The 27,745-nt window shown below is 38.7% G+C and overlaps 1 protein-coding gene across 1 annotated transcript; it reads left to right on the forward strand.

Annotated features, from left to right (window-relative positions):
* The first annotated feature begins 7 nt into the window (after positions 1-7).
* pgbd5 (piggyBac transposable element derived 5) lies at positions 8-27,745 on the forward strand. Its single transcript, XM_002931479.5, has 7 exons — positions 8-699; positions 13,865-14,292; positions 16,324-16,458; positions 17,089-17,269; positions 24,864-25,061; positions 26,075-26,180; positions 26,919-27,745. Exons 1-7 carry the CDS (start codon positions 171-173, stop codon positions 27,112-27,114), a joined length of 1,773 nt encoding a protein of 590 aa, XP_002931525.3. The 5' UTR covers positions 8-170; the 3' UTR covers positions 27,115-27,745.

Raw genomic sequence — 27,745 nt, forward strand, 5'->3', positions numbered from 1 at the left:
GTTGGCCATGTGGGATGGAGCGAACCAGACCACACACAGTAGGAGGAGCAGAAGGGAGTGCTCGTTCATTTCGGACTCGTTCATGACATCAGCGCAGCCTTAATCCTGCCCAGAGCCCGGGAGAGACAGGGGAGGCGGCTGCAGCGCAGCGAGCACTCGGGCGCATCACAATGATGAAGGGAGCGAGTCTGTCGGGAAGCGGCGGCGGCGGCAATAAAAAGATCGCCCTGTCTCTGCTGGAAGCTGCCCGTTCCCGGTACGAGAGCCTGCAGATTTCTGATGATCTGTTTGGGGAGTCTGGAGATGACAGCAGCAGTGGGAACCCCTTCTATAGTACCTCGCCTGATTCACCCACCTCAGCCTCGGGCTGCTCCAGCGAGGATGAGGATGGCGGAGGAAGGAAGACGCCACATCCATTGGGCCAGTGCGAGGTTGGAGAGCTGGGCAGAAATGTGGGTGATGGCGATTTGGGCAATAGCACACCCCACGGCACGCCGAGGGTTAAGGGAAAAGAAGTGCAGCGGGACTGTACTGAGAGGGATACGGTCGGGGAGTCGCTGCTCCATAGAGAGAGAACAGTGACTTGCTGCGAGGAAGGGGATGCAGAGCAGCAAGTGCCCATAGACAACCTGAAGGAGGAGGAGGGCTGGTCCCACACCCTGCAGGATAGAGCCGCCCCCTATTTCAGCGACACCAGCGGTAAGAGACAGCGGAGGGGCTTCACTGTATTGCAATGGTGTAAATGTATTGCCCCAGCAGGACCGGTGAAACATGGGCACACTGTGAGGGCAACTGGAGCAGCGCACTGCGCTTATACCTCTCACTTGCGCCGCTTACTTACTGAATCAACCCGCTAATCTTCCGCTCATCCTATTAATCTCACTTCACCTCTAACAAGGCTGCCCCGCCCTCCCAGCCCACTAGGCCGGGTTAGTGGGTTATATTAGTCCAATAGCTGGAGGGAGAGAGGTTAGAGAAATCTCACCTACTGTCTGTCTCTTTTATTTTCCGAAACCTGCTGTCTCCTAGCAGTAGCCGCACAGCCTGACTTCCACGGATTAGTGGTAACGTGCTGTGAAATAGATGCTGTGGAGAAATATTTAACATTAAGCATAGGATGCGCCATAACCAAACTCACCTTGAAATCTATAATCCTTTATTTTGGGGTGATTGTACCTGCCAGGGCCGTGTGAGGCTACTGCACATCGTACCTCAGGACAGCTGCCCACAATTTTCAGGGCCAGTCCCTGGCATTAAATCTCAGTCAGTGGAAAATCTTCTCTCAGCAAATGAATGCAGAACTATTTTATTCCTCTCATGAGGAACATCACTTCTAAGTATCTTCTGGCACTCAGTATATTATATGGTAGGATAGGAGAACTAAAACACAATTAGTGCTACAAACATGCCACTTAAATCTATCTCTCTGCTAACCAACCATCTATCTGTCATCATTGCTTAGAGCATCCCAATCCTCTGTATAGCAGCTATTGGATCTTTACAGAGGAAACTTGCCCACCCAGTGCTAGTATGACTTAAGGGCAGTAATTCCCTGAATGTACGCGTAGCCTTCCCTCCATATGGTCCCAGAGCAATGACTGGTTGGGGGGGAAGGCACTAGGGCACAACTTCAGCGAAATCTGATGCTACTAGTTACCCTCTTAGATACTATTGAAAGTGTGGCCCAAGGCAGGGGCGTTCTGATGAATTTAAGCCTTAAAGGGGAAGGAAAGGCTAAGTCACTTGGGGGTGCTAAAATGTTAAGCACCCCCAAGTGACTTGAATCGCTTACCTCGTACCCCGAGCTGGTGCCCCTGTTAGGAGAAAACCGCACCAGCCCGGGGCACCTGGGGCGATGCGCTTCCACCTTCCCTAAGCCTTGACTGAGAGTCAGGCGCATACGCAATAGAGTGAAAAAGCCGACTTCTCTGTTAAAGTTCAGCTTTTCACTCTACTGCGCATGCGCGCGGGGCGAAGGAGGAAGCGATCGCTGCTACCCCGGGCTGGTGCTGTTCTCTCTGTACAGGGGCACCAGCCCGGGGTAAATGGTAAGCGATTGGGGGTGCCTAACATTTTGGCACCCCCAAGTGACTTAGCTTTTCCTTCTCCTTTAAAGTGGCCATACATGAGCTTCAGCTGCCGATATCTGGCCGTGTATGGCCATCTTTAGGCAAATGCTGCACTCATTTCTGCATTTTAAAGGGAATCTATTACCCAGACATATAAAGCTGTATAATAACAGTCCTTTTTAAATTAAACATGAAACCCAAATTCCTTTTTTTAGTAACACATCCATACCCATTATAAAGGCATTTAAAAATCCTGGATATCAATCATATATTGCTTGCCCCACCTCTAGAGGCATGGCAGACAATAACTTTAACTTTGCATTCATCACTTCCTAGCAGGGCTGCCATCAGAAATCACGGGGCCCCGAACAACCAAATTATCAGGGCCCCCCAGAGGCCTAATGGTTAAAAACCAGAACACATATTGGTGGCCAGGGGAACCATGTAACCAATTAGAGCGAGACGTGGCAACAGCAGTACTAATGGTTATGGCACAAGAGGAGACTGGGGGAACTCTTCACAATGTGGGCGACAAATCTCACGAAAACATCTCTCCCTTCTTACACATTTTTCAGCAATTATGCTGAATTGCCACAAGTAAGGTGTTTTATATGCTGTGATGTGTATGTTAGTGAAGGGAGTGGTATTTTCAGAAGATCTGTTGCTCTATGGAAATTACAATAACTTAACAGGTTGGTTTTAAAAATGAAAGGGAATTGATTTTTTTTAACATACTGAAGCCAGCAGAGATGTCTATGCCTATTAAATTATCCAATATGTATTAAAAGGTAAGGGGCAGCAATCTGTAAGGAATTAAGAATAACAGGACAGGGTCCACTGCAGTTTCCCTCTCTGTAACCTCCTGACATTATATGCAGCTTGATGTGTACATTTGCATGAAATGGTTTTATTTTTAATTTAAGAAACCCCAATATAAACATTGCTTGACTAAAAAATGCACAGTATTTTAAGTTACTACTTTCCAATAGAGGTTTATCAGAAGCAGAAGCCGAGTTCTTTGTCCAAATTTCACCCACACCCTCAACTCTGCTACCTTTCCTCACTTCTTTGGCTTTCTATACATACTCTTCCTTTCTGTTCCTCCCAATCTCTTCACTCTCCCATTTAACATATTATCCTGCTCAAAACTTTCTTACCTCTGCCTTGTTTTTCCATCTTTTTCTCTATGGGGGAGAGCTGGGCCAATCCGGGTTGGGGGAAGGCTTTAGGTGCTGACAGCAAGGGGCCCGGCTAATATAAGTAAGAGCTGCACTGCCGGGCCCCCCTTAAGATCCAAAACTCACCGGTGCCGGGACAATTGTCCCCCCTTTACCCCCCTGATGGCGGCCCTGCTTCCTAGATGTCACTGCACTCCTCACTTCCCCCTCCCTCCTCGCCATCTAAATGTGTAACCAGTGCAAGGGCATGGGCATCTGGCCCTACATTCTATCACATAAGCAAGATTTTGGCATGATGAAAAGCTTCTTTTAATAACAGTGTCCACAAAATGGGGCTTGCCGGCTTGTTGTGATGGTGTAATTCCAAGACTGAAGGAAACAAGATTTATATTATTTATATAGTGTAAGTGAAGTTTATTTTGCTCAACTAACATGGTAGAAATACATTTAGAATTATTATTATGACAAGTCCCCTTTAAGGTGATAACCAAGTTATCAATTGGAAGTCTATGGCAAGCAGTTCACAACAAGAAGGTGCAAATAGTGGTAACTAAAGTGCCCAGTGTGTCCAAGTCCTTATCTAATGCAGTAAAGATGCAGCACTTCCATCAGTAATCATGGTGCCCCATACTTCTAAGTTAGCAGTATGCGTCATAACCCATCAGGTGATGGGGCTTGTCAACATGTAAAATGGAGCTTCAGTGAAAAAGAAATATGTCCCCCGCATGAAAAGCCACACTTCTGATCCACTCTAACCACTCCCAATTATAGCAGAATTTCATGCACATTTTACCCAAACTATGCCCATCTCCCAAAAGTCATTCACTTTTCATCACTCACAAGTCACACTTTAATTTTGGGGCCCTTGACAACAGTACCCCTTGATGGCGACCCTGTAAAGATGTGTTAAAAGGTTACTATCATATATTAATATCAATATATATGTGTTAATTTTGGAGTATGTTCCTTTACAGATTCATGCGTATAAAGGGCATAATAACACAGAAATAATAGTAGTGCCACAGCTTGGTATCACTACATATAAATCATCATTTAGAAATGGGTAGACATGTCATATACTAATTCTGCTCATTAAATGTCTGAAATAATGTGCACAAGGCAGAGGAATCTGAATGTAGAATACAGAATGATTATTCACTGTCACAGACAAGAGAGGAAAGGGATACGGTCATGCTGGCATAATTACTAAAGGGCAAATTGCCAAAAAGAGGTTCATTCATTGGACACAGGAATGAAGTCTTTTATTTACATACAGGTTTCATTTGTTGATTTTAGTAAAACAAACATTAACAAAATATATAGACACACCTTAGCAGGAATTCCAAGGAACATAAGTGCAATTTGCTCTTTTACTTGCTATGCCGCTTTTCTAGTTCCTGATACATTCCTTTTGGCTTAATTTTAAGGATACTGAAAATGAAAAACTACTAGGGGTTGCCATTTGATCTGGCACTTCCCAAATGGCCAAAAACACTTAACCTCTTACAGATCAACATCTTCCCTGAATAAATCTGAGTAATTATTGCCCATGCCCATGGCTCACCCAACCACAATGCAGCTGCATTCTGATATACCCTAGCCAGGGTTATAAATACAGGTGGCTCCCACAATATTTGGGAGGGTTGACAGGTCTTCTGTTTTCCTGTGCTTTGATGTACCTCTTCTACTGAAGGTATTCTGATAGGAAGCACAGTTCAACCTGTTTTCTTGCTCCCAGGTGTCCTTTGCAGGGGCAAATAGTGTACTATGCCGATGCCCTCCTGAAGTTACCACAAGGAACACTTAGGAGCAGAATAAAATGGTGCTGCACTCCCCTTATATTTAATTACATTTACAGGTATGCGACCTGTTATCCAAAATGCTTGGGACCTGGGGTTTTCCAGATAGGGGATCTTTCTGTAATTTTGATCTTCATAACTTAAATCTGCTAAAAATCATTTAAATATTAAATAAACCCAATAGGATTGTTTTGCCTCCAATAAGGATTCATTATATCTTAGTTAGGATCAAGTTTTATTATTACAGAGAAAAAGGAAATAATTTTTTAAAATTAGAATTATTTGCTTATAATGGTGTCTATGGGAGATGGCCTTTCCGTAATTCGGAACTTTCTGCATAACGGGTTTCCAGATAAGGGATCCCATACCTGTTTACAATGTCTGTTGTTTCTTCAGGTGTGATGTGTAGAGTAATTTGTTCTTAAGGGTATTTCCCCTTAAAATTCTCAAGGTTTATTTGCACTCCTTTGGTTAATATTTAGGGTTGCAGGGATTAGATTGGATTTAGAGTTATCCAGGCTGGTCGTTGCATGTTATTTTGTGTGTGTGACAGCCAAACAATCACAGGTTTGGCTCACTAATCTCCCTTTGCCTTTCTGTTCTCGCATGTGACAGTGGCAGTTGTATAAATGTGTACATAGAGGACTTTGATTTTAGTTTCTTTGGTATTTCCCTGAAGTTCTTCTTTAGAGTCCTCCATTACCACTTAACTTGTTATATAGTTCCAGTTTTGGGCTAGAACTCTCTCGTCCCCTGCCTGTCTCTGTATTCTTTCTATGGCACAGTTCTACTGAGCTGCTTCCCACAGCTCCTTATCAAGTTTTATTATTATTATTAACATTTATTTATAAAGCGCCAAAATATTCCGCAGTGCTATACAATAAGTTTGTTTACTTAAGTCACAGCTCACATGCACCCTCCTATCTGTCTTCCACATTTGTCCAGGTCTACCCTCCTACACTTAATTTTATTGTTGTGCAGTGCATATACAGGACATAGAGTGTATGCGCATATATAGCACCTTGCGGCCAGGATGGTACACTCTGCATTTACAATACCTGCGGCTTGGAAAAGAAGGGGTTGTGCCTGAGGAAACAAATCCCAAAAGATAGTTTGAAATGCCCTTCACAGTAGCTCTGTGTCACAAGACTTATAAAAATAGGATATGGTTATTCTGGCCTTAAGATGACTAAAGGCTAACCATAATAATAGATAATTGCCATCTTTAACAATTTTCATCTGCCTTACTGATTGTGGGTGCTAGGTGTTTTTCAGCAAAGGGCTACAGGTTGGGCAATACTGGGCACAGTTTACCTGGTATCCCCATTCTTTCCTACAAAAGGTTTTCTTTAAGATCTAGGTCAGTACAGGGCCAAGAGCAGCACCCATAGTTGCAACCCTGTGGAGAGGGCTGTGCTTACAGGTATCTGTAAGGTATCTGTTTATGCTAAGACATAAACATTTGGAACATTAGAGACCTCACACTGAAATTTGCCCTTATTTTCAAGCTTGTATTTATTAGGGAAAAGTAAAAATAATATACAAATCTGTGGGAAATCATTGTTTACTGAATAGCCACACAGAGCCAGTGTTGTGAAATAATGGCACTTGCAGTTGTTTGTCCTGCTAATTGCATGTTTATTAGTATTTTCCATCCATCAGCAAAGGTCCAGCTTTCCCGACATCGATTTCAAATAGCTGGAGGGTTATTTGTAAGACATACCTTTCCTGTCTTGCATGATACCCTCATTTTTGCAACTTCAAGGTAGTTAAGGCAGAAAAGTAGATCAATTTGTTTGCCAAATAAGTCATTTTGCCATATTTAGGGGCCTGTAAAATTATTTTGTGAGGCACAGTAACATCTAATTGTTAAACTGTTAGATTTATTGTCACAAATTTAGCCACAAATTATTCATTTAGGGATATTATTAACACTTGTTAATATACTGGTTTTGTGACTACAGGGTAACACTTTTGAAATAAAAAATAACAAAAGTGGTATAAAGGTGATACCTTTGAGTAACTAAGATAATCATAGCAAGCTTGCAGAACATTTTAGTTCTTTTTTCAAGCTGAATGTGACCATATCTGGTACCTTTCAAAATGCATCGATCCTGAGCGCTAGAAAAGTCTTTTAGCTATGGTATCCTATTGATAATTACGACAAATCCAAGATGGTTTGAGTCCGTTGGATTGTCTGTTTGTACTGTTGGTACCAAAGTGGACAGAATATTAGACAGAACTCTGTGCAAATAAATAATTTTCTAGAAAACCTGTTTTTAAATTCTGCAAAACAAATAGTTTGGGCTATATGAGTATTTTTGGGGCTGCCACAAATGATTAATATACTGACAGGACAAGTGATAGCTGAAACTTAAGCACAATTTAATTAATTTAATCACAACCAGAGGTGTCAAAATACACTTAATTGTTGGTATGAAAATCATTAGCACTCTAGAGGTTAATGAACAGTTTTCATTCTCAAATTAAAGACCTTTTAATTCTTTAAACCAATTACAAGCCTTTCATTAGCTGCCGGTACTTTCCTTTTGTACTAGGTATAGGGGAAATATATTCAGTAACCATTGTTGTTATCTCTGTGCAAGCTGAGGGCATGTTCCTCTCTTTATCCAATTGTATTTTCCATCATGTCTGTCACTAAGCCTTTTGCTAAATACCCAAACTATTATCTGCAAAAGATTGTTGTACAATTAACAAGTTACACTCGGATACAAAACGTTTCTTAACACGACTGGAATCAGTGAAAATCTGGGAGAATGGGTGGTATCTGGTAACAACTGATATCTCCTTGTTGTACACTAGCATTTCTTTGGAGCTGGTTATTGAGACGGTTAGGTATTTTTTTAATGTTAAAGTCACACGGTTCCTCCATGCCAGTTTTTGAATGATTTGTTAAATTTTGTGTTGTGCCGGAATGCCTTTAGATTTAACAGAACATTATACCTGAAGGTCAAATGAACCTCAGTAGGAAGCCCCATTGCACCATCATATGCAAATGTATTTCTTGAAGAAATGGTGGTTTTTCCATGTGAAATTTTTAAATCTAGTTCTGCCTGTTGTTGGCGCTATAGACAATATTTTTATGGTGTGATGAGGCTCCCATGAGGAGCTTCTGAACTTTGCAGTTTTTCTCAATACTGTGGCTCCAAAACTTATGTGTTTAACATTGAGTGTCATTTGCAAAGAATTTTTTTTTTTAAATGTTTTGGTAAAGGTTTGTAACAACAAAATTGAAACAACAGTTTATAGGAAAAGTACAGACAGAAACATCAAACTGCAAAATTCTAACTATCACCACCGTGCTTTTATAAAAAGTACCTGTATCTCAGTATATGAGGGTCTTTAGGATTGGTTCCAGACCAGAAGAAATAGAGAGACAGATTGATATAATTACATACATTTTTACAAAGGGAGTATAGCCAGAATCTTGAATGAAGCTTTGGATATTGCTAGAAATAGAATGTAGCAACCTCGAGTAAAAAAGAAGGGGACTGTGACTCCTTTTATACAATCCTTTACTCCAGTGTCTTGTAAAAAAAATCCATTGCAAATAATTGGAACATTGTGGCCTTGGATTCAACCTTGGGAGAGGAAGTAAAAAAGGTACCATTGTGTGTGTGTATAAAAAGACTTATTGGGGAAAATGTTAGGAAATGTCGATGTATATATTATATAGGTAAGACAAATTGTATGTTTTAAACCAGATACGGAGAATACTGATCTCATATAAAATTACAATTCATCGATTTTCAAAAGGGAAGAGAGAAGGAGATGAATATTGACTGACAGTTCATTGCACAGAGATGCTTCATCAAGTCTGTAAATTACATACAATGGTCATTGATTAGGTTCCTAGGTGACAACAAGGTGGTGACAGAGATAAACTCCTTCTGCAAAGGGAGTGTTTTAAGGGCTGTGGCACACGGGGAGATTAGTCGCCCGCGACAAATCTTCCTGTTCGCGGGCGACTAATCTCCACAAATTGCCATCCCACCGGTCAAAATATAAGTCGCCGGTGGGATGGCACACGCTGCACAGACGATTTCGGCAAATCGGCGAAGTTACCTCGCGAGGCATTGTCGGCAATTTGATGAAATCGCCTGCGCCGCGTGTGCCATCCCACCGGCGACTTACATTTTCACCGGTGGGATGGTAGTTCGGGGAGATTAGTCGCGGGCGACTAATCTCCCTGTGTGCCAGAGCCCTTAAATATTAAAAGTTAAACGCTGAAAAAACACTTGGATTAAATACCTATTTGTCCTGTGGGTGCTTTTTACATGAACATTATAGATATATAGATAAAGGGTTAATTTCTGTGAGGTTAATTAGATGAAATAAACTTAATCTAAAAATAAAAATTAAAAATAAAATTAATCCTGAGTGCATTGGAGTTGTCACAAAGATGTACAAAATACAAGAAAGGAAGTCACTCACGATTCAGTAGGTGCAAAAAACTGCCTCCATGAAGGTTTATTGGAGTAATTAGTGAGAAGGATACAGAAGTTTCGGGAACCTCTCGTTCCCTTTTTCAATGTAGCATTCCCTAACACCCACCCCAGGTGAACAAAATTTAAACTCCAAGGTAGGTGTCCACGATCATACGAAATCTCGCAAGATCTCGGGCAGTTAGTGATATCAGTCATAGGTCACGTGATAAGGATGGCAGACAGAGCCACGATCTGGTTACCAAGGCAACATCTAAGCGTTATACAGTGCACAATTATTACAATGTTATAGACGAGGCAGATTTGTAAAGATTAACCAAACTATATATACAGTACATCATATACAATTGTTACTGCGCCTAACATATGCTGGGAATACACATAAAAATCAAATGGAAACTCACCAGTCAGCAGGACCCACAATAAAACCTATAGAAACCAATGAAATTCTATTCTCTCATTTAAACCTGCGGGGGAGACTGTGTCTAACAGGAAAGTCCAACGTGCCTCATGTTGCAACAAAATATGGTCTAGATCGCCCCCTCTTTTAGGTCTATTGACCTGTTCTAACACTTGAAATCTTAGTTGTGCAGCATTATGTCCCTTCTCCACATAATGCTTAGCTACAGGAGTGTTGGGTTTATTGGCAATGTTTGATTTATGCTGCCCAATTCTGTCTTTTACAGATTGGATAGTTTTGCCAACAAATCCAAGCCCACACGGGCATTTCAAAAAGTACACCACGAACTTGCTAAAGAAAGAGTGGTACCCCCTAATCTTTACTGGGGCCCCAGCTCTAGGATGCTTACATTGATCACCCCGATGATGCTCTGACATTGAGAACAGTTTAAACATAAAAATGTACCATTTACAGGTTTGGAAAGGAACATCTGTTTCGTTAATGGCTCTTTGCCCATGGCATGTACCAGTTTATAGCACAAATTATTTTGTCTTTTGTAAGCAAACATTGGCCTTTCAGAAAAGAGTTCCAATTTGCGGATCATCCTGAAAGATGTGCCAATTTTTTAAGATAATGTTTTTATATTTATATGATTTGATTCAGACCAATATGTATGTACAAAGGCAATGAGAGAATAGAACTTTATTGGTTTCTATAGATTTTATTGTGGGTCCTGCAGACTGGTGAGTTTCCATTTGATTTTTATGTGTATTCTCAGCTTGTTAGGCCCTATGTGGGTGCAGTAACAATTGTATATGATGTATTTCTTGTTTGGTTTATCTTTATTTGTTTTTTCACAAATCTGCCTCGTGTATAACATTGTAATAATTGTGCACTGTATAACACTTGCCTTGGTAGCCAGGTCGGGGCTCTGTCTGCCATCCTTATCATGTGATCTATGACTGATATCACTAACAGCCTGAGATCTCGCGAGATTTTGTATGGTCGGGGACACACACCTTGGAGTTTAGATTTTTTTCACTTGGGGTTGGTGTTAGGGAATGCTACACTGAAAAAGGGAACGAGAGGTTCCCGAAAAGTCTATATCTTTCTCACTGATTACTCCAATAAACCTTCATGGAGGCAGTTTTTTGCACCTACTGAATCATGAGTGACTTCCTTTTTTGTATTTTGCACTTAATATGTCTATAGCCGGAAGCCACGGCTTTTAGGAATACGCACTCCAAGTTAACTTTACTATAGACTCTATCTTGGATAGCACAACCGATTTCTTCTTTTTGTCACAAAGGTGGCATGTTCAGCTACTTCTGAAGGCACACAGAGCAGAACCGAGGTCGGCCTGAAAAAACATGAAAGCGGACGTTTTCCAGGCTAACCTCTGATCTGCTCCGCTCTGTGTGCCCACACGGGAGGTTGCTGCGGTTCTTAATGCTGGCACATGGAGGAGCTTGGGCAAGTCGATTTGCTTCTCTCAGCCTGGCCGAAAAATGGAGGGCTTAGAGATGTGCATATATGCACACCGTGTCCCTCGCCCTAAGGGTTCTAGGCCACAGCCCTTTCCCTATGAATATAACCTAGCTAGATTCTTGAAAAGAAGTTATTACTATGGTGTCTGTTGAGTAACGGTAAACTACACAGGGATTTTGATCAAATTTTGTGGGTGAAATTTTATCTCATGCAACAGCACAAGATTTTGTTGTTCTGGTGTAAGGTTTCTAGAGCATCTATCGGTCATAGAATGAAATGATTATAGATCAACTATAGCTAAGCATGTAGGGAATAAACATAGTAATAGGGCCATTGTTACATTTCAAATTATTTACAAGCCAGAATATAATATCAGAAAAGGCTTTTAGAGAGGGAAGCTTATTGGATTAATTACCTTAAGACAATCGTTTTTATGGGAGGTATTTACGTGGGTTTAAATTTCTGTTGGGTTTGATAACCATATTGCTTTTGAAAAAGTGGCTGGTAGCCACTTCAGATCTGTATAATGATTTACTTGATGGTGTCTACATTTAGCCTGCTTCTGCAACATGAAGGCCCATTACATCCACTAAATTCTGGACATGACTCGTATAAACAATCTGAGAGTTCCAACTGCCAGCTCCAGCTTCCCTCCCCCCCATGTACAGTATACATGCAGTTAGGGTTGGGGTGTATTTTGTGGCAGTGCTCTGCTGTAAATGCAGTTACCCATAGAGGTCGGGATGGGAAGACTGTGATGGATTTGAACTTTTATCGTGGTAGCCAGCCACATGTCCATAGCTGTACATTAACAGTGAAATACAAAAAGTAGTTGAATAATATGGAAACCCAATTAATGCCCACTTTATAATGTTAATACTAATTGGCATTTGCATCTAATTAGCTACTGGCAGAAATACAGAAAATCTGGCACTGCTTCCAATTAAAGTTTCATTCTGCCTTATCTTCTATTATAATATTTTTGTAACTAAAGAGAAGGAAGAGTGGTGCTTGTCAGAATAAATGTGGGTTGTAAGAATGCCCATATGGTGCCCATGTGATACCATTTGTTTCGAGAACAAAATGTACTTGTAATATTATGTCATTATAATTTATTTGGCTGTTCTTGTGAACATGTTATTGTTATGAGGCATGGATTAAAAAGCTTGTATCTTGTAATGCTTTGGAATGTTCATAAACCTATCAGGAAACAGTCGGTAATCCCGCTTTTGGGTAAACCAGCTTGAACTGTAGGCAGTGACAGTATCCCTTAAAGGTGCAACCCAGTTTATTGAAAATATATGTGCTAAAAGGTTTTATTTGCACCTCTTCACACTTATCTATGAACAATTTTTAAAGGGGAAATGTCACCCTAAGAACTAATTCTAAATCTGTTTTTATCATTTTAGTTGAGCAAAATAAACTTTACTTTCATTATAGAAATTATTTAAATTTTGTTCCCTTCAGTCATTGAATTCAAAATCACAACAAGCAGGCAGACACCATTTGTGGACACTATTATCAGGACAAGCTTTGCATTATACCAAAATCTGCTCTGTGCGCCATAATAGGGTGCTGTTGCACATGCACAGGATACACAATTGTAGGCCGCGAGGAGGACAAGTAAATGTAAGGGATGCAGTAACATCTATGAAGTACTGAATGGAAAGTGAAAGTAATTACTGCCCCTCCTCTATGCTGAGGCATGGAGGTGGGCAGGCAATATATGATTGACAGCTCTGGTTTTTAAATGTTTTTAATGTGTATGGATGTTTTAATTAAAAAAAGGTCAATTTGCAAAATACTTTTATTATACAGCGTTTTATATGTTAGTGACAGGTCACCTTTAATGCAACTGTACTTCATATTGTGTACATAAGAAGCACTATATAAATAAAAATATACATACATACATTAAAGGAACTTGCATCCAAACATGGTCTGTACCGTTATCTTAGTTGACAAATGCTTTTTCTTCAACCCCGCCTCCTCTAAAATAGAGACTTTTACCCCTATATGTAATACAAGACATATAGTTTGCCCAGGTGCAGCAACCCATAGACCCATAGCAGCCAATTGTCATATTTTGGTTTTCAGAATAATTCATCCCATACCCGTTACTTAACAGTAATCATAGTTATAGGTTTTATATATAAAGTCAAGCTGTGTGTCCGCACTCTAAACCAGTTTAACAGATGGGTGCTGAAGTCAAAATATGTAAAGGTATATATAATTTTTTTTTTTTTTTTTAAATGTTATGTTCATTCCCTGCCACATAGCTGTCTGGTGATAGACTGTCACAGTCTTAATTCTCTGGCTGTGGAACTCAGTGTGCAGTTTTCTGAAAGGGTTGAACTTGGTGTACATAGTCAATTTTGTAAACTTATCTTACAATACAGCTGTATGTTTTAAATAAAAGATATGTGTAATTAGAATTAATACTACTTTTGTCTGTTTTTTAAAGGGCCAACACGTAATATGCCACCCACATCCAGTGTAATGGATTTCTTTCAACTATTTGTCCCTGACAATGTTATAAAGAACATGGTGACACAAACGAACATGTATGCCAAGAAATACCAAGAAAAGTTTGGAAGTGATGATGCCTGGACAGATGTTACACTGGCGGAAATGAAATATTTTTTGGGCTACATGATATCAACTAGCACTCACCATTGTGAGTCAGTACTCAGCATATGGAGTGGGGGGTTTTACAGTAACAGAAGCATTGCTCTCATTATGACACAACCAAGGTTTGAAAAAATTCTAAAATATTTCCATATTGTGGCCTTTCGGTCCAGTCAGACAACTCATGGCCTTTACAAGATTCAGCCTTTTCTTGACTCTCTTCAGAATTGTTTTGACTCATGCTTCAAGCCTTCACAAACCCAGGTAAGCTTCTGTAATCTTGTTACACATCTGTTTTGAATAGGGGCCCTGGTTAATTTTTGTAAAAGACAGAATGGCTCATTTATGAACAGAAGGGTAAGTGCAAATTGCTAGTTTCAACACAAAATTCAGTGTGCATTTTTATTTCACACATCCAGTTTTCACTAAAGAACTATGTACAAGTGCACACACTGAGGCAAGGGAACCATGGAATTGTTTTTGGTCTGGACCTGTTAATAATCATAGACAGAGAGAGAAGGAGTGCTCAGAAAGCAAAAGAGGATGGAGCTTCACACTAGACAAGGAACTATCAAAAAGAGCAGTAGTTAAACTGACTAGAATAGAGAAATAAAATAAATCTGGATGCAGGGTGAAAGGTTTGTTATTCTTTATTGGGTTTAGATACACTAGAAAAATTATAAAATACAGAGTGTGAGAGAGAGAAATGGATAACAAACAAGAAGTATTGTAAGAAAATGATCTAGTTTCACCTGTTCTTTCATTTCTAACATATGTTTTCTATGGAAAAAAAAACTGATCAGTAAAAGCTTGCTTAATCTAAAGGAAAGAAGAATGTTTTTGGGAAGGTAAAAGGTGTCTTTTGGTTGTACATATATTCTGTTCTTTTGCTACTGTGTGTATGAGTCTATAAGTTAATGGATTTTTTTCACTGGGGGCAGTGCAATCTTTTATTAGACTGGAATACTGTGCAAATGTACTATAGAAGAATTGCGCTGCTCCGAGCCTAGCAAAGAGCAAAGACATTTAAGATGTAGGTTTTCCACATTACACATTTCAGTAGTTTATTTAAGTCATAACAGGATTCTGGGAAGAAATTCCTTAAGGCTCCAAGAAAAGTCCCATTTACATGGGCTTTGTCCCATTTACATGGGTTTATCCTATAGGCTAAAGTAGTTTATTTAACAAACCTTTTTATGTTCTTTTCTGATCTACAAAATTCAGCAAGTGTTATAACCGTGCAGAAATGCGTTGTGTTGATGTGTTTCCTGCAGAGCCTGTGTTACCTTCTTTTCACTTAGAAAATCAGCAAAATATGTAATTTGTTCAAACTTTTGAACATGCCCATAGGTTCTACTGGCCAACAGTAGTTTTAACATTGCATCATTTTTGTTTAGCAACTTTAGCTCTCTGAACTTGAGTACAGACAGAGGTGTATTTACCACATAGACACTCAAGGGCCTGTGCCTAGGACAGCAGCTTTAAGGGGGCGGCTATGAGATGCCTATATGGTAAACAAAGCATTGACAAAAAAATAAAATAGCCTCTTCCACTGCCACCTGATACTTTCCTAGGAAATCTGCAGGAGGTGGATAGTAGGGGATTACTTTTTGTGGTGGAAGTGATTGCACAGGCACATTGCGTCACTCCCTCTGACATCATTGCACATGCCCCAAAGAGCGCACAGAGATCCTGTGCCTAGGGCAGCACTGGACCAAAATACAAGCCTGAGTACAAGTATGGGATCTGGAAACCCTTTACTAAGAATGCTCTGAAATTATGGGGCCATCTCACATAGATTCCATTGTACTCAAATAATCCAATTTTTTTTTTTTTTTAAATAAAATCCCCAAAATGTTTTTTATATAATCCCAGCTAAGATATAATTAATCCTTACTGGAGGCAATGTTCAAATGACTTTTTAGTAGACTTTTTAGTATGGACATTGAAATTACAGAAAGATCCCTTATCCAGATCCCTAGCATTCTTGATAATAGATTCCTTACTTGTAGTCAAAAATCACCTCCACTGTTAGCATTTACATGTTATTCAGAGTCTGTGCCTTCTAGTGACCTCGTTTTAATACAAAATGGTAGAATGCTGCCCTGGCTTTACCAAGCAATACATTTTTAACTAGGCATAACTGGGGATATTTGTTTAAGGAATCACCATACAGAATATGTATATGTTTACTAAATGTATGAGGGCATTGGGTACTGGCAGAAGTGGAGACATTGCTTTTTTATTTATGAGAATGTAGAATTTATTCATTCAAGATTTAATGTCATTCTCTAGGTGCTGCATGAGCCTTTAATTGATGAAGACCCAGTGTTCATTGCTACCTGCACAGAACGAGAGCTGCGCAAAAGGAAAAAGAGAAAATTTAGTGTTTGGGTCAGACAGTGCTCATCTACTGGTTTCATTTGCCAGGTACATGTCACATACAACAGCAAGTAAAAGAAACTGGCATATAGTATCATACTGTGATTTTTCTGGCAAGATTATTTAGTAATGTGGAGATGCATGCAAACCTTTGCATTTTCAGAGACATACAGTATGCAAACACTCTGTCAGAGTGGTATAAAACAGAAATGACACTGTAAAGATATTAAGACATACCCAAACCTTACACAACGAGATTTAAGAACCTTGCTTTCTGAATAAAGTACATAAACAATATTTTGCTTTCATAGATACCCAAGCAGATACTGTGCAGTGTTAAAACAGACAATACATAAAAACTTAGTGGGCTCACAGACTGTGAATTGTGCACTTACTGTATTCATAAAAGCATATATCAACCTTGCACTCTAATAGTAAATTATCAGTAAATTATTTTTTTCAAAGCCATTCGCATTTACTGGAACACTATAAATTGTTTTCTGATAGTGGATAGTGTCCTTTAACCTAACACTCTAGCTTTGCAGAACAAGAGAAAGAAAAGACAGTTATGGAAGACCCTGAATAGCAGATACCTGGTTAACTTCTCTAGCTTATAGTGAAGTGGCCTTCAGCCTTACAAGTAATAACTGTAACTCTCTGTCTTTGCGTCTGTTTAAGGTTTACATTCATTTAAAGGAAGGAAGTGCCACAGATGGCCTTGACACATTGAAAAACAAACCACAGCTTCACCGCATGGTGGCCAAGAACTTGTGTCAAAATGCAGCTGGGAAAAACTACATCATTTTCACTGGGCCTAGCATTACAAGCTTCAGTCTGTTTGAAGAATTTGAAAAGCAAGGTTTGTGGTTATTTTTTATTGTAAGAAAGAGAAGTTGTAAAAAGTTTGTCTGTGTATATGTTTATGGATTTCATCAGAAGAAAACTATTCAGATTCTCTATTTGCGGTTAGTTTTTATCTTGTCTTTGAGGATCCATTGATTCCAACAAACATGCTAGTGACTGGCGGCCCAGACAGACACCAAAGAGCTGCTTGGTTATTAGAGCTACAGATGAAGTGAGGTACATTCCTACTTAGCAAACACACTTATTTACCTTATAATGCTTGTAAAGCTACCTCTTTGATTTTCACAGTTTCACACTGTAATGAAAGATGCCTACATTTTAGTACAGGTATTGAACCTGTTATCCAGAATGCTTGGAACCTGGGGTTTTCCGGATAAGGGATCTTTCTGTAATTTTGATCTCCATAACTTAAGTCTGCTAAAAATAATTCTGCTTTATAATTACAGAGAAAAAGGAAATCATTTTTAAAAATTTTAATTATTTGCTTGTAATGGAGTCTATGGGAGATGGCCTTTCCGTAATTCAGAACTTTCTGGATAACGGGTTTCCGGATAAGGGATCCCATACCTGTATTCTGTACTCCATTTAAAACAAGCACAGTTGTAACTGTAACTGTACACCCCTGAAATCGAGTGGTGCTTGTAACTGCAATCTGGTTTTGGAGTTTTTTTTTAAACCATGAATAAACTCATTTCCCATAAAACCACAGATATCTAGTCATTTAATAAAAGATCAAAATATAAAAAGCACAAACAAATAAAAATATAAAAGGAAAAGAAATACATTTTTTTTGTATTGTTTTTGCTCAAATCCTCGTGGATTTACAAACAAACAAAAAAAACAAAAAACCCTGAAGATTCCTAAACCACATATTAATTATGAAGAAATTTACAATTTGCCTAGGACAACTTCCATTGACTTGTACATGACATTGACAGCTTTAAGATGGCACAGTTTTGTGTTTTTATTTTTTTACATTAAAAATACAAGTTTTAGTGGAAAAAATACACGAATCAAAAAACAAACAAACATATATATATATATATATATATATATGTGTGTGTGTGTGTGTGTATATATGTGTGTATATATATATATATATATATATATATATATATATATATATATATATATACAGTGGTGTGAAAAACTATTTGCTCCCTTCCTGATTTCTTATTCTTTTGCATGTTTGTCACACAAAATGTTTCTGATCATCAAACACATTTAACTATTAGTCAAAGATAACACAAGTAAACACAAAATGCAGTTTTTAAATGAGGGTTTTTATTATTTAGGGAGAAAAAAAATCCAAACCTACATGGCCCTGTGTGAAAAAGTAATTGCCCCCTGAACCTAATAACTGGTTGGGCCACCCTTAGCAGCAATAACTGCAATCAAGCGTTTGCGATAACTTGCAACGAGTCTTTTACAGCGCTCTGGAGGAATTTTGGCCCACTCATCTTTGCAGAATTGTTGTAATTCAGCTTTATTTGAGGGTTTTCTAGCATGAACCGCCTTTTTAAGGTCATGCCACAACATCTCAATAGGATTCAGGTCAGGACTTTGACTAGGCCACTCCAAAGTCTTCATTTTGTTTTTCTTCAGCCATTCAGAGGTGGATTTGCTGGTGTGTTTTGGGTCATTGTCCTGCTGCAGCACCCAAGATCGCTTCAGCTTGAGTTGACGAACAGATGGCCGGACATTCTCCTTCAGGATTTTTTGGTAGACAGTAGAATTCATGGTTCCATCTATCACAGCAAGCCTTCCAGGTCCTGAAGCAGCAAAACAACCCCAGACCATCACACTACCACCACCATATTTTACTGTTGGTATGATGTTCTTTTTCTGAAATGCTGTGTTACTTTTACGCCAGATGTAACAGGACACGCACCTTTCAAAAAGTTCAACTTTTGTCTCGTCGGTCCACAAGGTATTTTCTCAAAAGTCTTGGCAATCATTGAGATGTTTTTTAGCAAAATTGAGACAAGCCATAATGTTCTTTTTGCTTAAAAGTGGTTTGCGCCTTGGAAATCTGCCATGCAGGCCGTTTTTGCCCAGTCTCTTTCTTATGGTGGAGTCGTGAACACTGACCTTAATTGAGGCAAGTGAGGCCTGCAGTTCTTTAGATGTTGTCCTGGGGTCTTTTGTGGCCTCTCGGATGAGTTGTCTCTGCGCTCTTGGGGTAATTTTGGTCGGCCGGCCACTCCTGGGAAGGTTCACCACTGTTCCATGTTTTTGCCATTTGTGGATAATGGCTCTCACTGTAGTTCGCTGGAGTCCCAAAGCTTTAGAAATGGCTTTATAACCTTTACCAGACTGATAGATCTCAATTACTTTTGTTCTCATTTGTTCCTGAATTTCTTTGGATCTTGGCATGATGTCTAGCTTTTGAGGTGCTTTTGGTCTACTTCTCTGTGTCAGGTAGCTCCTATTTAAGTGATTTCTTGATTGAAACAGGTGTGGCAGTAATCAGGCCTGGGGGTGACTACAGAAATTGATATTGAAATTGAAAATTGAAATTGATAAACCACAGTTAAGTTATTTTTTAACAAGGGGGGCAATAACTTTTTCACACAGGACCATGTAGATTTGGAGTTTTTTTTCTCCCTTAATAACGTAAACCTTCATTTTAAAACTGCATTTTGTGTTCAATTATGTTATCTTTGACTAATAGTTAACGGTTTTTGATGAGCAGAAAAATTTTGTGTGACAAACATGCAAAAGAATAAGAAATCAGGAAGGGGGCAAATAGTTTTTCACACCACTGTATATATATATATATATGTTTGTTTTTTGATTCGTGTATTTTTTCCACTAAAATTTGTACATACATGTAGCGTTAACACTTGCGCGCAAAGTCGCGCCTTTTTCGTAGCGTTAAAACTTAAAAGGCGCAACGTTTCGCGCAAGTTTTAACGCTACGGAAAAATCGCGACTTTGCGCAACTTTCGTAATGGCTACGAAAAACTCGCGTTTTTACGCAAAAATCGTAAAGACGCCGAAAAACTCACGTTTTTACGCAAAAATTGTAAAGACGCCGAAAAAAATCGCAAAATTACCGATCATTACGAAAAAAACGCAATCGGACGTATTCGGCCCGTTCGTGGGTTAGTAAATGTGCCCCTTGATGTTCCAGGAATTTTGGCTTTGGAATGTAAAGTATGCCGTATTCTGCTGTAATGCTTTGAAAATTTGGTAATTTACTGCTGGGAGTTTTTGATCTATAGAAGTCAGAAATCTCTATAAAACTACATATCAGGTAATGGCACATTCTGGAGACATGAGGCTTTTCAAATAAGTTGAATTTTTGTCCATAAAATAAAATATGTCTCTGGCATAAATCCCTATATCATGAAAAATATAAATTTTTCTTTTTTTTTGGTATTTTGAGCTTGAAATCTTGTTCCAAAAGTGGAAATACAAAGAAAACAAAATACACAAAAACACGAATGCACGAAACCTCAGGGTTCTCCTGAAAAAAACAATATATAGTTTGCCTAAACTTAACCCTTCCCCCAGTAAAAGCCCCTAAAATGAGAGAGCACAGAATGTCTACAAAATGTCTGGCACAGAGGGGAACCGAAATGTGAAATTCTGCTGGCACTTAAAGGGTTAAAGGTCATTTAATGTGTTTTCATCTGGCAAAATTCAGGTTTATATCACCTTTAAGTAATGCCCTGCTCAACTGACAAAACTGCACATGGTTGACCTGGCCTCAAGTTTGTTTACAGCCTGACTATTCATCTCTCTGAGTCAGTGCTATAATAAAAAGGGAAGAATAAGCCTGGAAAATCAAGGTAATTACAGTGGTGTGAAAAACTATTTGCCCCCTTCCTGATTTCTTATTCTTTTGCATGTTTGTCACACAAAATGTTTCTGATCATCAAACACATTTAACTATTAGTCAAAGATAACACAAGTAAACACAAAATGCAGTTTTTAAATGAGGGTTTTTATTATTTAGGGAGAAAAAAAATCCAAACCTAAATGGCCCTGTGTGAAAAAGTAATTGCCCCCTGAACCTAATAACTGGTTGGGCCACCCTTAGCAGCAATAACTGCAATCAAGCGTTTGCGATAACTTGCAACGAGTCTTTTACAGCGCTCTGGAGGAATTTTGGCCCACTCATCTTTGCAGAATTGTTGTAATTCAGCTTTATTTGAAGGTTTTCTAGCATGAACCGCCTTTTTAAGGTCATGCCACAACATCTCAATAGGATTCAGGTCAGGACTTTGACTAGGCCACTCCAAAGTCTTCATTTTGTTTTTCTTCAGCCATTCAGAGGTGGATTTGCTGGTGTGTTTTGGGTCATTGTCCTGCTGCAGCACCCAAGATCGCTTCAGCTTGAGTTGACGAACAGATGGCCGGACATTCTCCTTCAGGATTTTTTGGTAGACAGTAGAATTCATGGTTCCATCTATCACAGCAAGCCTTCCAGGTCCTGAAGCAGCAAAACAAACCCAGACCAACACACTACCACCACCATATTTTACTGTTGGTATGATGTTCTTTTTCTGAAATGCTGTGTTACTTTTACGCCAGATGTAACGGGACACGCACCTTCCAAAAAGTTCAACTTTTGTCTCGTCGGTCCACAAGGTATTTTCCCAAAAGTCTTGGCAATCATTGAGATGTTTTTTAGCAAAATCGAGACGAGCCTTAATGTTCTTTTTGCTTAAAAGTGGTTTGCACCTTGGAAATCTGCCATGCAGTCCGTTTTTGCCCAGTGTCTTTCTTATGGTGGAGTCGTGAACACTGACCTTAATTGAGGCAAGTGAGGCCTGCAGTTCTTTAGATGTTGTCCTGGGGTCTTTTGTGGCCTTTCGGATGAGTTGTCTCTGCGCTCTTGGGGTAATTTTGGTCGGCCGGCCACTCCTGGGAAGGTTCACCACTGTTCCATGTTTTTGCATTTGTGGGTAATGGCTCTCACTGTGGTTCGCTGGAGTCCCAAAGCTTTAGAAATGGCTTTATAACCATTACCAGACTGATAGATCTCAATTACTTTTGTTCTCATTTGTTCCTCAATTTCTTTGGATCTTGGCATGAGGTCTAGCTTTTGAGGTGCATTTGGTCTACTTCTCTGTGTCAGGTAGCTCCTATTTAAGTGATTTCTTGATTGAAACAGGTGTGGCAGTAATCAAGCCTGGGGGTGACTACAGAAATTGAACTCAGGTGTGATAAACCACAGTTAAGTTATTTTTTAACAAGGGGGGCAATCACTTTTTCACACAGGGCCATGTAGATTTGGAGTTTTTTTTCTCCCTTAATAACGTAAACCTTCATTTAAAAACTGCATTTTGTGTTGAATTATGTTATCTTTGACTAATAGTTAACGGTTTTTGATGAGCAGAAACATTTAAGTGTGACAAACATGCAAAAGAATAAGAAATCAGGAAGGGGGCAAATAGTTTTTCACACCACTGTATATGTAAATGAAGACTGAAATATGAATATAATGTTAAATTAAATATGTTCAGAGGAGTACACATAAAGCTTAGTCTGTATCCAGAGTATTGTCCTCCCTTGTATTGATCTGTAGCTTTTTCTATTAAATGTAATGTTATTGCATTCTCTAATGAAATCATACAATGTACGTACATAAAGTGAATAGTACAAACATGAAGAATTTTTATATTATTCATCTTAAAAATAACCTTTTCAGAATCAAAGATGAAATCTCCTTTCCTCTAGTCTCTCCTTGAGACTAGTTTATTAATGGGCAGAGATGATACCATAAATCAAGCATATTTTATCTTACAGATGCTTTGCATATTTATACAAATTTATAATCCACAGTGAGTGCTTCTTTATTAATACAATTACACAAACATCGCTAATTGAAAGTCCTCGTACCAGTCAAAACAGAATGGCACATGCAATAAAAGTGAATATAAGTGAATATAATTACACCAGGCTTCCTTGTTAAATGGTAGTGTCTGCACTGTAAATTAAAATAACAGATGAACACAGAAAAATGCTGAGCTTCTTTCACATGAATAAAACTGTAAACTGCACAAATACCAGAATATAAAAAAATTGGGTCAGCCCTCTCAATCCACATTGTGTCAGGACACTGAGGCAGGGGAAGGGTAACAGCATGAAATATTAACAGACACAGAAGGCTGCATGTCAGTATAGTACATAAACTGCTGATAATAACTATTATAGAGCTAAATTGGTAATTATTACTTTGTGACTCATGCAGTTTGATAACGTTTGTCTCCCTAGTCTGGAAGGCTCTCATTCTATCAACTGCGAGTGTTTTTGTCATTGTTTTTTAATCTGGTTTATGGATGGGTCACTGGATTGGATTTTTGCTGCAACATTAATAATACTTTGTAAACTAGGTCACTGAGTTTTAATGTTTTAAAGCTTTACAATCAACTTAATCTTTTATGTGGTTATAAATATCTCATGCATTATAGCGCATTATGATGCACTGTTATTATATTTTAATAAGGTTTCTAGCCAAAAAGAGAGGATTTTTCCAAATGCAAAGTATTTTTGTGGTAGAATATTGGAACCCTGGAAACCATTGCTAAATCAGCAAGAATAACTGGACAACGGCAGATTAAAATAATTCCTTGTATTATATTCTCTATTTACCCATCTTATTATGGCCATTTAAGACTTTTTCCAAAAAAGGCTTGAATTAACCGTTAGTATGCAACTGCAACTTCAAATCCTAAGCTAAGGGCACCAAAAGATTTCAGCAAGGAATACCGACACCTATATATTCATTGCTCCTCAAATCCAATGGGCATGAGACTTTATGAGAAAGGTTATAAGTGGTGCAGGGTATATTTGAATCTGGTTTAAAAGACTCTTAAATTGGAGTTTTATCTGAATAACAGTGGATGCATTAAGTATAATGCAAAGCAAAACAAAGGATAAAACTGACCCTTGTTGATCTCTATTATTTAGTAGCAATAGAGAAAGACTAGCATAGAATAGAAAGACTTAAAATAGTTCTGCTATGGTACTGGTCCCAAATACAGTCATCTTAATGATGGAGCAATTGCTCTGGATTTTAGCCATTAGCAGGTCTGTTTTTGTGAGAATCAGTGTAATTCCAATACTGTGACCAATTTGAATTTTTTTTAAATGAACTACCACCTTTAAATGTGGACATGATGACATAGTAGCATCCCCATGGTTTCCTTAAAGTTTTAAGGCGCCCCAGTAACAAATATAACAAAGCTGTTTAGTGTTGTTTTGCATTGCTGATTATTAACTTTATATATATAATGGACAATGAACTAGGATTAGATGGGTGACTCTAGTTGTGTTTTCAGTAGATACAGGAAAGACCTCCTGACTGACTTCAGTATGTCATATGATGCCAAAACAAAGTAAGAATTTGGTTATGATTCTAGCTGCATATTGTTTCATGAACGCTTGCCTTTTACTGAGAAGATGCGGAGCCCTCAATCTGCCTTACTCAGTAGCCTTGTAGTTAAAGGAATTTTAGCTGCATTGTGCATGTCACAGCAACAAAAGCTAGCATAGTCACCCTGACAATCAGAAGTCCCCTGCATGAGCTTAACTTCACAACTACTACTATAACTGTATAATTGTTTGTTTTGTAGGTATTTATTGCTGTGGATTATTAAGCTCCCGTAAAAGTGACTGCACTGGACTTCCTCCATCAATGCTTAGTAACACAGAAGTACCACAAGCTCGGGGGCAGTATGCTATCAGAGTGAAGGGAAACATGTCCCTTATTTGCTGGTACAATAGAGGATATTTTCGCTTTCTTACCAACGCTTACTCTTCAATTCAGCAAGGTTAGTATAAAATGTATATGCATTTGCAAGGAACATTCATACACAAACACAAAAAAATATTTAAACATTAAATAAACCCAATCCTGCAAAACAGACAGAGAGCATGGTTGAGTAGATAGTGGCCTGGGTGGAATTAGGATGTCTGTGGGTGGAACAGGGTGTGGCTAAGATTCACTTGGTTTATAATAGTGGGTTGGCATCTTGTTGTCACATGGGACACAGAAAAAACATCAAATGTATACCTGGAAATAGGTTCCTCTCTGCAAGCACAACTATACTATTATAAATACAGTAGAACCCCCATTTTACATTTTGCAGGGGACTAAAAAAAATGGTGTAAAATCTAGGAAAATGTAAAATTGGAGAAATGCATTATGCATTATAAATTGATGGAACCACAACAAAATGATATAAAATCACGGGATGTAAAATTGAAGTTTCACTGTATTTTGTTTAAACAAAGGTGTACTCGTTCATGACAGGAAGTGCAGTGGGCAAAGTGCAATATCACACAAAATGCAGAGTTCCCCCCCCAGAATTGCTAACGTTGTGCTCACCACGGTGATATGCGCCTGACACAATTGTGTTTGCCAAGAATCAGATGCAGTCTAAGCCTACTTGGAGGCATCTCAGGGTTTTGGAATGATAATGACGAGTGTGTCTGACTGCACTCGGGAGGGGGGAAGTATTTATTAATTGCTTAATACAATTTTATGGTGTTTAGACCGTATGGGGATGGTGTAATAAATGGTTTTTAGTTACATACTCATCTAGTTACCCATAGAAACCAATCAACAGGCAGCATTTACTCATAAGCTGATTAAAAACAAACATCTGTTTGGTTGTGTGAAGATGTGGGCAAACTTAAAGCACTTTACACGCAGATTGACAGAAAACTTACATGGGAACAGGATAATAAGATTAAGACAGATCCATGTTTTTGCTTCCCTTTCAAAAATATTATAAAGATGTAGCAGAGTTTCCTACCCTACATATGTTTGCTTCCTTATCAGGAGTCATCATTAAAAGGAAGAGTGGAGAGATTCCTTGTCCTTTGGCAGTTGAAGCATTTGCTGCTCACCTCAGTTACATCTGTAAATATGATGATAAATACAGCAAGTAAGTTAACAAGATGTCATGTAACAAAACTGCATGTACAAAATGCTCTATTATCCCCTTGGAATGCTTTTACCTGTCACCTCATATGACCACGCTGTGACCACAAAATTCGTATAGACAACAACAAGGGGTCCTCTGCACTCACCAAGCTTGAAATATATTGCAATATAAAGACAAACAATCCCTGTTTTGCTTAAAGGGGAGGGCATTTCTTGGTAGCTTAATGTACAGAATGTTTTATTGTCCTATATATATTTATAAAGGGTGAGTGCAGAGGACTTTTTGTTGCTAGGGTTATTTAATATGAGCAGTAAAGTTTGCTACACTTCTTATCACCTATAGCTACCAATCAGCTGGTAGAATTCACGGGTCACCTGCATCTATTTGGTTGCCATGGGTTATTGCTCTTGGGCAAACTTTGTGCATTTTATTGCATATGGTGGTCAAGGGTCATTACACAGTAGGTTGGTGTAGGTCTGTAAAATGTTGCTCAGCCCCTCAACACTACTGTACAACTTTGAACTACCCTTATATATAAAAGCTGTATTTTAGCTTCGTTTTCATTTGCCAAACCCTACCCCAGCCTCTGTCAATAACATCCTTCCTACCTGGTAAAGTGCCTTTCTGTGGCCCTTGCATACTGGCACAACATTCCCTATTACAAGCAGCTATTATCTGCAACTAACGCACAGGTGAATTTGGGTTATTTACTTATCCTTTTTCTATTTTCCGTTGCAGATATTTTATTTCACACAAACCTAACAAAACTTGGCAGCAGGTGTTCTGGTTTACTATCAGCATTGCTATAAACAATGCCTACATCCTCTATAAAATGTCTGATGCCTACCACGTAAAGAGATACAGTCGGGCTCAGTTTGGGGACAGACTTGTGCGGGAGCTGCTAGGACTGGAGGATACATCGCCATGCCATTGATATCAGCCTACTCTATGGTCTCGTGTTGTGAATATGAGACTTAAGCTTACGATTGCCATTCAGGGATGTTGGCGCCAGCTATGCCAACCTACTATATATAGTGATGTAAACCACTGAATCATTAGGATGTGTAACAGATTATTTTAAAACACACGAAGAGGATTTAATATTCATCACTTCACTGAATTTTTGTTAGAGTTTACAGAACCCACACATTTTTAAAGGTTTTCAAACTGAAATCTAGAAATTGTGGAGTGGAAGTTTGATGCTTGTATGAGGGCAGTTTGCACCAATAAAATATATATTTTAAGGCAATTACTTTTCTGTAACCAATGTGCAATATATTATACCATGTTTTACTTTTTTATGTCACTGATTTTTTTTTTGAGTCAATGTTATTTAAGTATATTGTGTTTTGATGAATGAGAAATACTGTTCAAATGCTGCAGAATTTCAAATAAGAATAATTAATGTAACTTGGTGTTCGTGCTGGTCATTTCTTTTAGTCTGTATTTCTGAAGTGGGGATATTATCATTTTTAACATGTATTTATAAAGAACCAACATGTTCCACTGTACTATAAATGGGTGTATACATTGTAACATACAACCAATAAAAGAAGTAAAAATGG

Source organism: Xenopus tropicalis, chromosome 5 (genome assembly GCF_000004195.4).
Source record: "Xenopus tropicalis strain Nigerian chromosome 5, UCB_Xtro_10.0, whole genome shotgun sequence".
NCBI lineage: Eukaryota > Metazoa > Chordata > Amphibia > Anura > Pipidae > Xenopus > Xenopus tropicalis.